Source organism: Caretta caretta, chromosome 2 (assembly GCF_965140235.1).
Source record: "Caretta caretta isolate rCarCar2 chromosome 2, rCarCar1.hap1, whole genome shotgun sequence".
NCBI classification, from domain to species: Eukaryota; Metazoa; Chordata; order Testudines; family Cheloniidae; genus Caretta; species Caretta caretta.
In genome coordinates, this window is record NC_134207.1 from 15,140,421 (window position 1) to 15,152,972 (window position 12,552).

General features: G+C 42.9%; 1 protein-coding gene across 4 annotated transcripts in view; it reads left to right on the top strand.

The window, feature by feature from the left end:
* ZFAT (zinc finger and AT-hook domain containing) overlaps positions 1-12,552 on the top strand; it is a 232,878-nt gene that overhangs the window by 203,600 nt on the left and 16,726 nt on the right. For all 4 annotated transcript variants that reach the window (XM_048841712.2, XM_075124919.1, XM_048841711.2 and 1 more), the window contains 2 exons: positions 8,833-8,956; positions 11,658-11,788. In XM_048841712.2, coding sequence (XP_048697669.1) covers positions 8,833-8,956; positions 11,658-11,788 — 255 coding nt within the window. The remainder of the gene's footprint in view (positions 1-8,832; positions 8,957-11,657; positions 11,789-12,552) is intronic.

Here is a 12,552-nt window from a genome sequence, read left to right on the forward strand (position 1 = left end):
GTCTGTAACAATACAGAGACGCACAAAATTTCCCCCAGGAGTAGAGAGTTAAAGAAACCCCTTTAACAACCCAGTTCTGTTTCTCTGCCCCCTCCCCACCAGAGTCTGGATGCGGGTTGCCCCCAGCCCAGACACCTGCACCCCTTCCCCTCCAGAACCCAGCTGTGGACCCCCCAACCCAAACACCTGCACCCCCTCCTTCTCCCCACTCCCCCACCCCAAGCTCAGGAGAGGTGGACCCCCCCAAGCCAAAACCTGCACCCCCTCCTTCTCCCCAAGGAGAAACAACCTGATGCTGGGTCCTGAGCTTGTATGGCGTTTCCAGCACACCACCTCCTTCCTTCAGGGCATGCTGAGAATTGCAGTTTCCAGGAACGCTCCAGCTCCCTCTCCCTCCCCCGGCAGTGTCTTCTATTTGCGAGCTGGGCTCTGCTGGGTCCAGCAGCCCCTACTGGCGGCCAGCAGCTCTGCAGCCCGTTTCTGTGCGGGGTGGGGGGAGGAAATTCTGTATGCACAACATTAATTTCTGCTCAAATTCTGCATGTGCAGCAGTGCAGAATTCCTCCAGGAGTAATACAGTGCTAAGGTTAACTACTGTAATGTCTAGCAGGATTAACAAAATAATAATTGGTGGTTCTTCAAATACTGTCCCTGTGGGTGCTCCAGTTCAGGTATGCCTGTACTCTACATCTTTGATCAGAGATTTTTGGTGGCCGTGCCTGTTTGGTCCACACATCCACACTCACACCCTCATGCCCTGTACCAAAGATATAAAGGGCCATGGACGAACAGCCCTCAGTCCCTTGTCAACGTCCTTTGGCCTGAGATGGAGTCTGCTGTGTGCCTGTTCTCTTTAGTACTGTATTTAGTAGTTAGTTAGTATGTAGTTAGTTCTTTGATAGTGTTTATAGTTGTTGGAACAGTTGTTCCCTTTTTATCTTTCCTTTAAAAAATTATAGATTGACATACATTGATTTAAAATCTTTCCCTATTAAGGGGTAATCTTTTGTTGTTTTGCTTGGAGATGCTGGGCTCTTGGGATTTAAAAGGTGTCTCTCCTGCTGCGAGACTATCCTGATAAGTGATGGGCATTTTCAGTACCTCCACTCTTTGGGAGATACTCATGTTCCCAGTGAGTGTAGGATCTGCACTTCTTTCAAAGGTAGATCCCGAAAAAATAGGGAGATCAAGTTTTAATTCCTGATGATGAAGGAAGCCTTAAGACCAGCTTCAGGGGCAGAGGACAACCCGCACCACATACACAGACCTCCCAGTACGGCTAGTGCCCTGTCTACCTCAAGATCTCGGTCATTGGCGACTACTTGAGACGTAGGCAGTACTGGTTACATCTACAGCACTGAAGACCTCAGCAAAGGTAGCATCGACATCTGCTGCCTGGATGCAGAAAGAGATAAAGACTAAACCTCTGAGAAAGTCTGACTCCGATGCCCGAGAACGCTATGGAGACCTCGGTCCCAAAGGGAATTCAGTGCAGGCTCTGAGTGCTTTCTGTACTGCAAGGACAGTGAAGACAGATTCAAGAAGTCAATTGTCATAGACAGACTTGGTACCGAGCTCAGGTACCCATACCCAGAGCTGCAGAGCCACTTCCAGGAGTATTCTATGCGTGTCCCCAAACAACAGTCGGTACTGATAACATGGAAGTGTATGATACCGAAGACTGTTCAACTGCCTATGTTACTGATGTAATCGCAGTCGACTCTTTCCAATGCCAAGCCCTGGGTGCCAGCTACCTTGGTACCAAAGCCATCCTCCACAGGTTCTTGCTCGACCCATTCTTTGATGCCATTGGTACCTCAAGAATTTTGATATTTCAAGGACCTTCTAGTATTTTTGGAGCTGGAGTCTCCTCTGTTAACTGGTACCGCGGGTTTATCCACACCAAGACTTACTCAGTTACCACCCCCCATTAGTTAAAGTACCATACTCGCTGTTGTCTACCGTACAAGTTGAACAGTTATCCTCCCCCACACCTTGGAGTATGTTTAGAAGGACTCCTCAGACTCTCAGATATTGGTACATGGTTTCCCTGTCTACTCTAAAACACATAACTGTGTCTCTTACACTGATTAATTGGCAGAGGATAGACCTCAAACGACACCCACATGACAAGAACACAGATGGATGCCTCCACCAATATCCTTGTTGGGACCTTTGGGCATTCTGTTGTCAACAATTTGCAGCAATTCTTCACACCATCGGAGGGAGCAAAGAAGGGCTCATTCTCCTCTAGCATAGCTTGTGGCAGAGGTGGTTGAGGGGGAGACCTTGGTGGTGCAAAAATCAAGGGTAGACAAGGAGTTGATGCCTTTTACAAATATTTCCTCCTCATTGCCTGGTGAAGCTGTGATGCCTCCACTGCCTTCTGTGGCAGATAACTTCAGGCAGTTCTAAGAACTGATTAAGCGAATTGCTGAAATGCTTCAGATTCCTTTAGAGGAGGTTCAAGTATCCAACCATAAACTCCTGAATATTTTATAGTTTAGCATCCATTCTGGTCAGTGAAACTCTTATGGAACCCACTAAATCTATTTGACAAACCCCAGCTACCATACCACCTACCTACAAAAGGGCAGATAAAAAGTATCCTGTCCCTGCCAGGGAATCAGAGTTTTAATTTTCTCACCTGGATCCAGATTCCCTGTAGTGGAGGCTGTTAATGAACAAAGCAGATAACATACCTCAAAGTCCACCCTGTACAGCAAGGACCACAGGAGGCTTAATATTTTTGGCTGCAAATCTTACTCTTCAGCCACACTTCACTTTAGAACAACGAACCATCAGGTGCTCATGGCCAAATTTGACTGTTTGAATGGCAACAAATTCTATTTCTTTATGGATCATCTGCAAGAGGAACATAACCAATTTAAGGCCATTATTCAAGAGGGTCAGCTCCTGGCAAGAACATCACTCCAGGCCTCCTTGGATGCTGCTGACACTGCATCGTGTTCAATGTGGTGTTCATGAGAAGAGCATCTTAGCTTTTGGGCTTCCCAAGTGAGGATCAGAGCACCACTGAGGACCTTGCCTTTGACAGTCACACTCTCTTTCAAGGTTTGACAGGTACGTCTCTCCACATTCTAGAGTACTTGAGCTATGTTAAGATCCTTGGAAATTTATACTGCTGTAAATTAAAGGAGATTTAGCTGGTCTCAGACAGCACAAAGAGCATGCCCAACCCTGTATCCAACTTATTGTGGAACAGCTGAGCCCTGAGCCAAGAGACCAAAATACTCTAAAAAGAAACCTCCTTCAGCTACAGCTACATCTTCTCAGCCATCCACAACCTCTAAGTGACAGTTCTGATGACTTGGTCGAGAGTCTCAACCCCCCAATTGACTAGGATTTACAGCTGCAATATCAAACCCCATCCCCTCCTTTCGGATGTCACCTCTCCCATTTTCAAGCTGCATGGGAGAATATAACATGGGGCAAATGGGGTTTGGAAGCCATAACATTTGGCTGCACAGTCCATTTCAGTTCTGTTCCCTCCTATCCATTCTCCCTCCCCTTCCCTGTTCAGGGAACCATCTCATGATTAATTGCTGACATGAGGTTGCCTCACTTCTGTGTGTTGGGGCTATAGAACCAGTTCTTGTGCAGCACAGGGGAAGGGTATTCTATTCAACATACTTCCTGATTCCAAGTGAAATGGAGGTTGAAGGCCAATTTCAGATCCCAATATCTAAACAGATATGTGGAACAGCACAAATTCAGGTTGGTGACCCTTTCAGCAGTAATTCCCTTGTTAGATTCAGGAGATTGGTTTGTGATTCTCGACCTACAAGATGCATATTTTCATGTGGCTATTCACCCTTCACACAAGAGGTTTCTTTTATTTTCTAATCAACAATGATATCTACCAATACCAGGTGCTTCTTTTCACCCTATCTTCTGCCTCCAAGATATTCTGGCAGTAGTTGCCATCCACCTACATCGTTGGGATATAAATGTTTTACCGTATCTGGATGATTGGTTGATTGGAGTAGATCTTATCAGGAAGTGGTGGTGGCCATAAATGTGACACATTCTCTCCAGAAGACATCCCTACAAGTAATTGACATTGGGAGTCTCAGGAAGAGTACACTTCTTCATCATAACCATTCCCTATTCAGGGCATCCTGGGGGATGCAGTACAGCAGAAAATATCATCTCTGCTCCTGCTTCCAAAATCAGGTCTTCTTTTCCTCACAGACCACCTCAGGAAGAGAAAATGGTCCACTGGGACATTGAACAGGATGACATGCAAGAACCAGATTGCCATTAGAAGAGACTGGACATATCTACATCTTCCCTGGATGAAGCCATCGCTCCAGTGGTCCCAACCCAGCCAGACAATTAACACATCTTTCAGGAGTTCACTGGAACAAACAGTTGACACACTGGAGATTCAAGTACAGGAGGAGTCTCAGAACCAATTGGTCATCCTGCACTCCTTGATCCCTGGCAGGTGTGCAATGCCAATAAATGAGGATGTATTGGAGCCGGCCAAAGAGCTCTGGTCATCCCAGCTACCATCTCCCCTCAAAGGGGCTTGAGTATTTTTATAACCATCCAACAACTGGGTCCCTAGTTCATGAGAAGTCTAAACTTCAGAGTCCACCCAAAATGACACTGGGGTAAAGATCCAAAGAAACTGGACTACTTTGGCAAAAGGCTTATTCCTGAGCCACCTTTTAGATGTCTGTTGAATTACCATGTGTTCCAGGTTAAATAAAACTTCTTGATTTGGAGCCGGATGTCGCAATTCATTGAGAGACTCCCTCACAGCACAGAGAGGAGTTAAACTTCTTGATAATGGAGGGACAACTAGCAGTTCACTCTTCTCTGCAGGCTTCTCTCAATGTCTGACACAGCAGCGTGTTGTATAGCAGCTGCTGTTACAATGTGCAGGGCTTCATGGTTGCAGTCTTCGGGAATATGGAAGGAGGTTCAAATGACCATGGGGGGACCTTCTCTTCAAAGGCTGTGACCTATTTCATACACACACTGTCAAAGCCCTGCACACTTTGAAGGACTTAAGGATCACTTTGCAATCCCTAGAAAGGTATACCCAAACCCTAAGGAGGGAACTCTACAAGCCTCACCTATCAGAGGCAACCCTCCCCTAATATTATGGATAACTAAGATCTTTAGAGCCCCTGAGGAAAAGAGAGGTTGCAGAGGAGAAGACCCTTCTGCCACACACTCTGCACTGACGTCATGCCAGAAAATTTGACAGGATGGTTGAGAGTCTGCATAGAATAGCAGGATCTACTTTTTCCCCCACTTGGAACTATCTTTTATTTTTAGGAGGCCTGAAACCAGATTATCTCAAAAAAGTGGGTCATGGAAATTGTGGATAAGAGGTACTCTGTCCAGTTCCAGTCCCTCCCTCTCTGACACTTCCCTCTCTCATTCTCTTCAGGGACACCCTTGATAAGATACTGTTAAAGGAAGAGGAAGTCTTTATGCAATTCAGAGCAGTGGAAGAAGTCCCTATAGAATTCCAAGGTGAGGAGGGTTATTCAGATTATTTCCTAATTCCAAAGAAGAAAGGGAACTGGCATCCCATCCTGGACTTCCAATGACTCAACCAATTCATACATTGCTTCAAGTTCAGGATGGTGACCTTCACTTCTATAGTTCCTACCCTAGATCTTCAATATTAGTTCGCACTCAATTTACAGGACACCTGTTTCCAGATAGCAATTCACCCAGCCCATAAGAAATACCTTAAATTGGCTGGTTGCTAGTCACATTACCAATACAGCATGACTTCTTTTGGTCTCTCCACTGGTCCCAGAGTATTCATCAAGTGCCAAGCATTCATGGTGGCTCCCTTAGGGAGGAAGGACGTGCATGTCTACCTATACTTCAACAACTGGTTAATTCAAGGACAGTCTCCTCAGCAAGTGAGCAATTCATCAAAGGTAGCCTTCATGCTCTTCGCTGCTTTGGGTTTCAGAGAGAACAAGGAGAAATACAGTCTGACCCTTACTGAATAGATTTCATAGGGGCAATTTTGGACTCCGCAGTACCAAAAAGCCTACTTGTCACAAGACAGATTCCTCACTCTTCTGAACTTCATCAGTCAACTCCAGACTTGCCCAGTATGAATAGTTAGAGCATGTCTCAGACTAATGGAAAACATGGTTTACTGCTCCTACATGTCACAGTTTGCCAGACTCCACCTACACGCCACGCAGACTGGTTGAGATCAGTGTAGCTACCTGGAAGACCCCATATAATCATGATATTTATGGTCCCACAAAAGTTGTCCCCTCGTTAGATTGGTGGACGGACCCTCCTACAGGTGTACAGCAGAGGATCATTGTCACCATTCCTATCAACAAAGACACTGGTGATGGATGTAGCCACTCTTAAGGCTTGCCTAAGCAGTGTGCTAAGGTGCACCACTGGGGTGTGAATTCTTGTGTGCACCAGAGTGCACTCACTAAATACCCACGTGGGCCCTGCTGGCGCTCACTAAAAATTCCTTTGTGTGCGTTTATGTAGTGCAGTACTGTGTCAGTGCACCGTAGGACTCTTCTAATGTGTGCCAGCAGGGTCCACACAGATAGTTACAGTTAATGCAGGACATGCTGGTGTGTACTAGAATTCACACCCCAGCTGGTGAGGATTAGGTTATTGTGTAGACAAGCTCTTGTAAGGCGATCTCCTCTAGACCAAATTCAGACACAAGGTCTCCCCAAGAACTAAATCTCCACATAAATATTCTAGAGCTAAGAGCCTTTTGCCTAGCATACATGGTATTTCTACTCACACTCTGAGGAACCACTATCCAAATACTGATGGACATCACTATGTACTACGTCAACAGGCATCAACAGGCTCAATCACTGCCTCTTTGCCAGGAATCAGTCCATTTCTGGGAATGGTGTGTTTATCATCACCTCACTCTAATGGCCCTACATATTTCAGATTTTAAAAACACGCAGGTGGACCAGCTTAACAGACAGTACTCACGCACTAATGAATGTTCTGTCAGTGATTCAATTCTGTGAAGCATCTTCTGTAATGTGAATAGACCTGTTTGCCATGGACAAGAACAGCAAATGCTAACTATCCACTCTGGGAGTGAGCGGGAGGCTGGGGGAGGGGGAGAATCAAGCCCAGTCTCCCTGTCAGCTGCCTTACTCATCCCCTGAGCACTGGGACTCATGTACGTTTATCCATCCATTTCATTCATACTTAGGATCCTGACGAAACTTGATGAAGGTGGGATGCAGCCCATAATATGCTGCTAGCCCCAGCATGTAACAGTTTTGGCTACATAGTTTTCACACACCCTATAGTTGGTAGGTTCTTCAAAGGACTCATCCATTTCTTTCCTCCAATCATACGGACCCCAACCTCCTGGGACCTCGACATTATGTAATAAGGCTGATGGGGCTCCCTTTGAACATTTAGCAACCTGTTCCTTATACCAGCTGTCTATGAATATTGCTTCATAGTAATAGTAAACTCAGCCTGAAGAGTAGGAGAGATCCAAGCTGTCACAACAAGACCACCATATACAGTATTCCATAAGGACAAGATAACATTGAGGCTTCACCTAACATTCTTGCCCAAAGTTGTTACTGACTTTTTCCTGAATCAAGTGATTTGCAAGTTTTATTTCCCAAGCCTCATAACGGTCAAAGGGAAGCTTTCACACCTTAGGCGTAGTCAAGATTGACTGTTCAGGAATTTTCCGTTACATTCCTGGCCTTTGTTGACAGGATGAAGAATCAAATGATATCTATAAGAAGTTCCTGATTGTAACTGATTTACAATAGCTCAGTTGGACCCATTTTCACAGATAAGAGCCCATTCCACCACACTGTAAGCAGCTTATCTTAAAGCTTAAAGGGCTTTTCAGTATGACATTTGTAGAGAAACTACCTGGAGTTCAGTTCACACCTTCACTCGACATGACTCCTGACAGAGGACTCCAGGTCAAATGCCTGATTTGGCTGCATTGTCCTGCAGTCCTTGTGTCAGCAGATTCTGAATACCACCTCCATGAAAAGAGATTATTGCTTGCGAGTGAACAGAAATGGAATCTGTGTGGACAGTCAGTTGAAGAAGAGTGGTTTCTCACTCTGTAGTAACTGTGGTTCTTCAAAATGTGTTATCCACTTGTGTTCTACAACCCACCCTCCTGCCCTGCTACTGCAAAATCCTATATCACTTGGATTCTGCTTTAGGGAAGGAACTGAAATGTCATTGTGACTGACCCAACGACTATGCCCTTGGCTATTGGGAGCAAGTGTGGTCCCAGCAAGCACTGCTCTTTAAAAGAATTTGATCTCATGTGATTAGGGCACATGCAAACCAGAAGCTGGAATACTTGTGGACAACATAACTTTTTTTGCAAGGTAAGTAGCCAATCTTCTTGACACAAAGGGTCATTTTCTTGCTTCAAAGGAATTTGTCTAGATTTATATTGGCAGTGTAGGTAAGAGGAGAATTTGGCCCAAAATATCTTCCTTAGAATCTAACAAGTGTGTAATTAGGTTATTAATTATAAATTACATGCACAATAAAAATAAAGTCAAATTAACGTGGCATTTTGTAAACGAATTTGATGCAACTATCTGGACGTCTAATAGAAGTATAAATAAGCTTATGGGGTGAAATCATGGCTTCCATTGAAATCAATGGCAAAATTTCCATGAACTTCAATGGGGCCAGGATTTCTCATGTTCTTCCATAAAATATGTTGTTATAAATCTGTCATCCAGTTTTTCCTTATTTAAATTTAGGGCACCAAGTGCCCTCTGTAATTCTCAAGAGTTAAAATGAGATCATTGACCTGTTTTTTAGCTAACAACTGAAATTTCTGAGGAAGCATCCACTCAGTATCTGCACATCACAGAGGCTGAAGACGTTCAAGGAACTCAAGCTGCTGTAGCTGCATTACAGGACCTAAGATATACCTCAGAGAATGGTAACGGATATTTTTAGTTTGAAAGGGTAGACTAGATCTTCTTTTCATCAGAGTTCCCAACTCCTGTGAATACAGTGGGAAACTTGAAAAGGAAATATTTATTCTTCTGTGTTGATTTTTAAAAAGGTATTTTCTATATGGTAGTGAGGTACTAATACTGTAGTGTGGTAAACATTTCTTTGTAAGGTCATCTGTAATTGTTTTTAAAAGGACAATGTCAAGTTTTTGGACCCACAGTGTGGTTTACCAGAGGAGTTCTCAACCTCTTTCTTTCTGAGCTGCCCCCAACATGCTATAAAAACTCCATGGCCCACCTGTACCACAACAACTGGGCCTGCATTGGGTGCGGGGGGGAGAGCAAGCAGGGCAATTGCCTGGGTCCCCATGCCACAGGGGCCCCTGTGAAGCTAAGCTGCTCAGGTGGTGGGGCTCAAAGCCTTGGGCTTCAGCTTTCTGACCTAGGCCCCAGCAAGTCTAATGCTAGCCGTGCTTGGCGGACCCCCTGAAACCTGCTCGCTGACCCCCAGGGGTCCCAGATCCCTGGTTGAGAACTGCTGGTCTACCATAAAGCGGTTAGAAACTGATTAGGCATGTCAACCAAAAAATTTTTTTTTTCATTTTTCATTCATATTACTGTTTATAAGAAATTAAAAATAATTACCACTGCACACCCAAATAATTACCAATGCACACTCATCTATATATACAGTGATCATCAATAAATCATCAACATTTATTACACCACTGTTTTTGACCTTACTACGGTATTTGTGGAATTTCCTGTATGAAATATAGAAAATATCATAGTACAGACAAATAGCATGACAGAATAAATGTTGAATGTTTAATTGCGATCCTCTAGATAACATTTGTGCCTTGCTGCAAGAGTCAACCAGCCAGCAGAAGATATACAGTTGAATAGTTAATCTACCGTGTTCTCAGTTAATTATGATGGTATGCAAACGAGGAAATAAGCCCACCAGAGCTGTATTGGCTTGTGTTTGACAAGAAACAGGGGAGCACTAATTTAATATTTGCTAAATGGAAAATGACAAAATCGGGAGGGAAAGAAGAAATTATTTTCAAGCTTCTGAGAGTACTAAAACAGAAGAACAAAGTGTGTGGGTATGAGTTTGATGAAGAGATAAACAAGGGTCTCTGTGATGCTGCCTAGCAGACTACTTATCACAGGATCCCACTTTTGTAATGGATCCATTACTATGACTTAGTATAGTCATTCTTGAAATGTATATTGTTCACCCTTGATCCCTGACCTGAATTCGGAGGGATTATAATTTTGGGTAACACATATTTCCTTTGCTAAGCATGTTAAATTGGTAGCAGAATGGAATTTTCAAGCATATTAAATGAGGAGGTATCACTGACAATTTATATATATATATACACATATATATATTTTTGCATTTTCCCCCAGTGGGAATTCTGAATACATCGGAGGAATCCTTTGCAATCTTTGCCCAGTCATGCATACATTTAAATTTAAAATAAGCATAATATGGGTTAAGTTTAAGCATAAAGCTTTCAAAACATATTTTGTTAGTTTAGTGTTTCAGACTTTTTTGTTTAGAATATTTTTTTGACATATTTCCTTTGGAAAAACTTGAAGAGAAGTAACATCTTGTCCAGAGGCAGAGTTATACAGTCACACACCAGAACAAATTAAAACATACATTAAAACAAGCAGAAATAAAATAATGTTGACTCATACAAATAACAGCATGTCAACTTCTTCATATTTGAAACTTAAGTTATATCGGCCATGTTCTCCCCGGAGTGGAGTTTGGGGTTAGGGACCCAGTTATGGCCCGCTTAGTTCTGTGGGCTGCTCTGTCCCTGTCCCAGCATGAGCTAAAGGAGCTTAGTGGCTGCTCTAACATATGCAAACTGAGTATCAACATAACGTAGCTCTGCCAGGTTCTTTTCTTCCAGAGACATCTAAAACACAGATAGGTGGGCAGAAGGGATAGGAGTTCCTTACAACAAAAGGAATTTTTCACTGACTAGCTATGGCCACGTTCTGTCCCCTTCATGCTGCTGTAGGGTCATAATCTCAGTTCTGTATATTCTGTAAACTGACTATTCCTCTGTCAGAGCCCCACACACTCAGAAAATGAAAAAGTGTGGCAAAAACTGCTATACAAATAGTGATCAGGCATGATCTTTCTAAAGAGAATTAATTTTCCCTTTCAGCACATTACTGACAAGGGTGGTTGTTCTGGGTTGAGAGGAACTGCAGATGGTCAAACAGATGGCAATGGTAGACAAACAATATACTAAATAGCTGTCCTGATTATTATAACTTTAGAGTTCAGATTCTGTTAAAGCTGAACCCTTAGCAAATATTCATTTGGAGTCATAAAGCTTTGCAGCTTTGTAGTTTACAGTTACTGCTGTAAGTTCTGCCTATTGATTGTTTAATCAATAAGTTCTTCTAGATCACTTTCAGATGTGGATAAAAATGAACTATGCAAATGCCCGTCCTGTTCCTGAGGACACTTATTTTGTGAATACTTTCTCCCATTGATCCACTATTAAAATGTCATGTTATTGAGCTGCTTCTATATATAGGAGGAGTTCTACATGTGAGGGTGGAGGCCAGAGAGAGAAGAGCATTTTGATTCACGGAACCTTAGAGCTGTCTTGGCTATAATTGTCTTGTGCCCATTATCTTTCTAATAAGGTGAAAGACTTGACTCTACCGCTGTAAACATCCTTCAGCAAATCATTGAATTGGGGTCAGAGACCCATGATGCTGCTGCTGTTGCTTCTGTAGTTACCATGGCACCTGGAACTGTTACAGTGGTAAAGCAGGTAAGAGCTCTTCTGTTCCTTAGAAAATACACATTTTATTCTCATTAATTTTTTCATAAAATATTTATTTATTTCACAAAGGAACTTTTATCTCTTTAAATGAGAGTACAGTGAAGGCCAACTTTTGAATAAGAATTAAAGGATTGACTCATTCAGTATAATTCCATCTTCTGCCGCAGGCGGGTGGAATTTTTTACTTGTGTGCATAAAGGTTAGATATTTGCGCATAATAGTTGTTGATTACTTTCTCTGTGTGTGAGCTTCCAGCTTTTTCAACATAAGATGTCAAAGAACTTACTTTCAGGATTTTTAGAACAAAACTGAAAGTAGTTTTGTTAGTAAATTTATTCAGCATGTCTTTATTTTGCATTAAGCTAAGGTAGCATTAGCTCTTAAACAGCAATTTTTTTCTGAAAAATGACTGTAAACTTTACTGTAAAAGGAGCATATTTTGTATTCCCCATGTAGTCAGCTCTACTGATATTTGTAATAAAAATAAGGTTTTTGTTTTCACTTGGTTGACTACTTTTCAGACTCTTAGTGCTACAGAACCAACACCACTCAGGGTTTGTCTTCATTGAACAGTTAACTCAAGCTCTAGCTCAAGAGTTACCCCTAACTTGAGTCCTGTCCACACACAAAACCGCTTAACTCGAATGTGGTGGTAACTCAAGATGACTGACCCCTCTGGCCCTCACCAGCTGTTAACAGTGTCACTGTTAACAGTAATCCAATACTTCTTTGTATCTGGAGTATTATTTCAC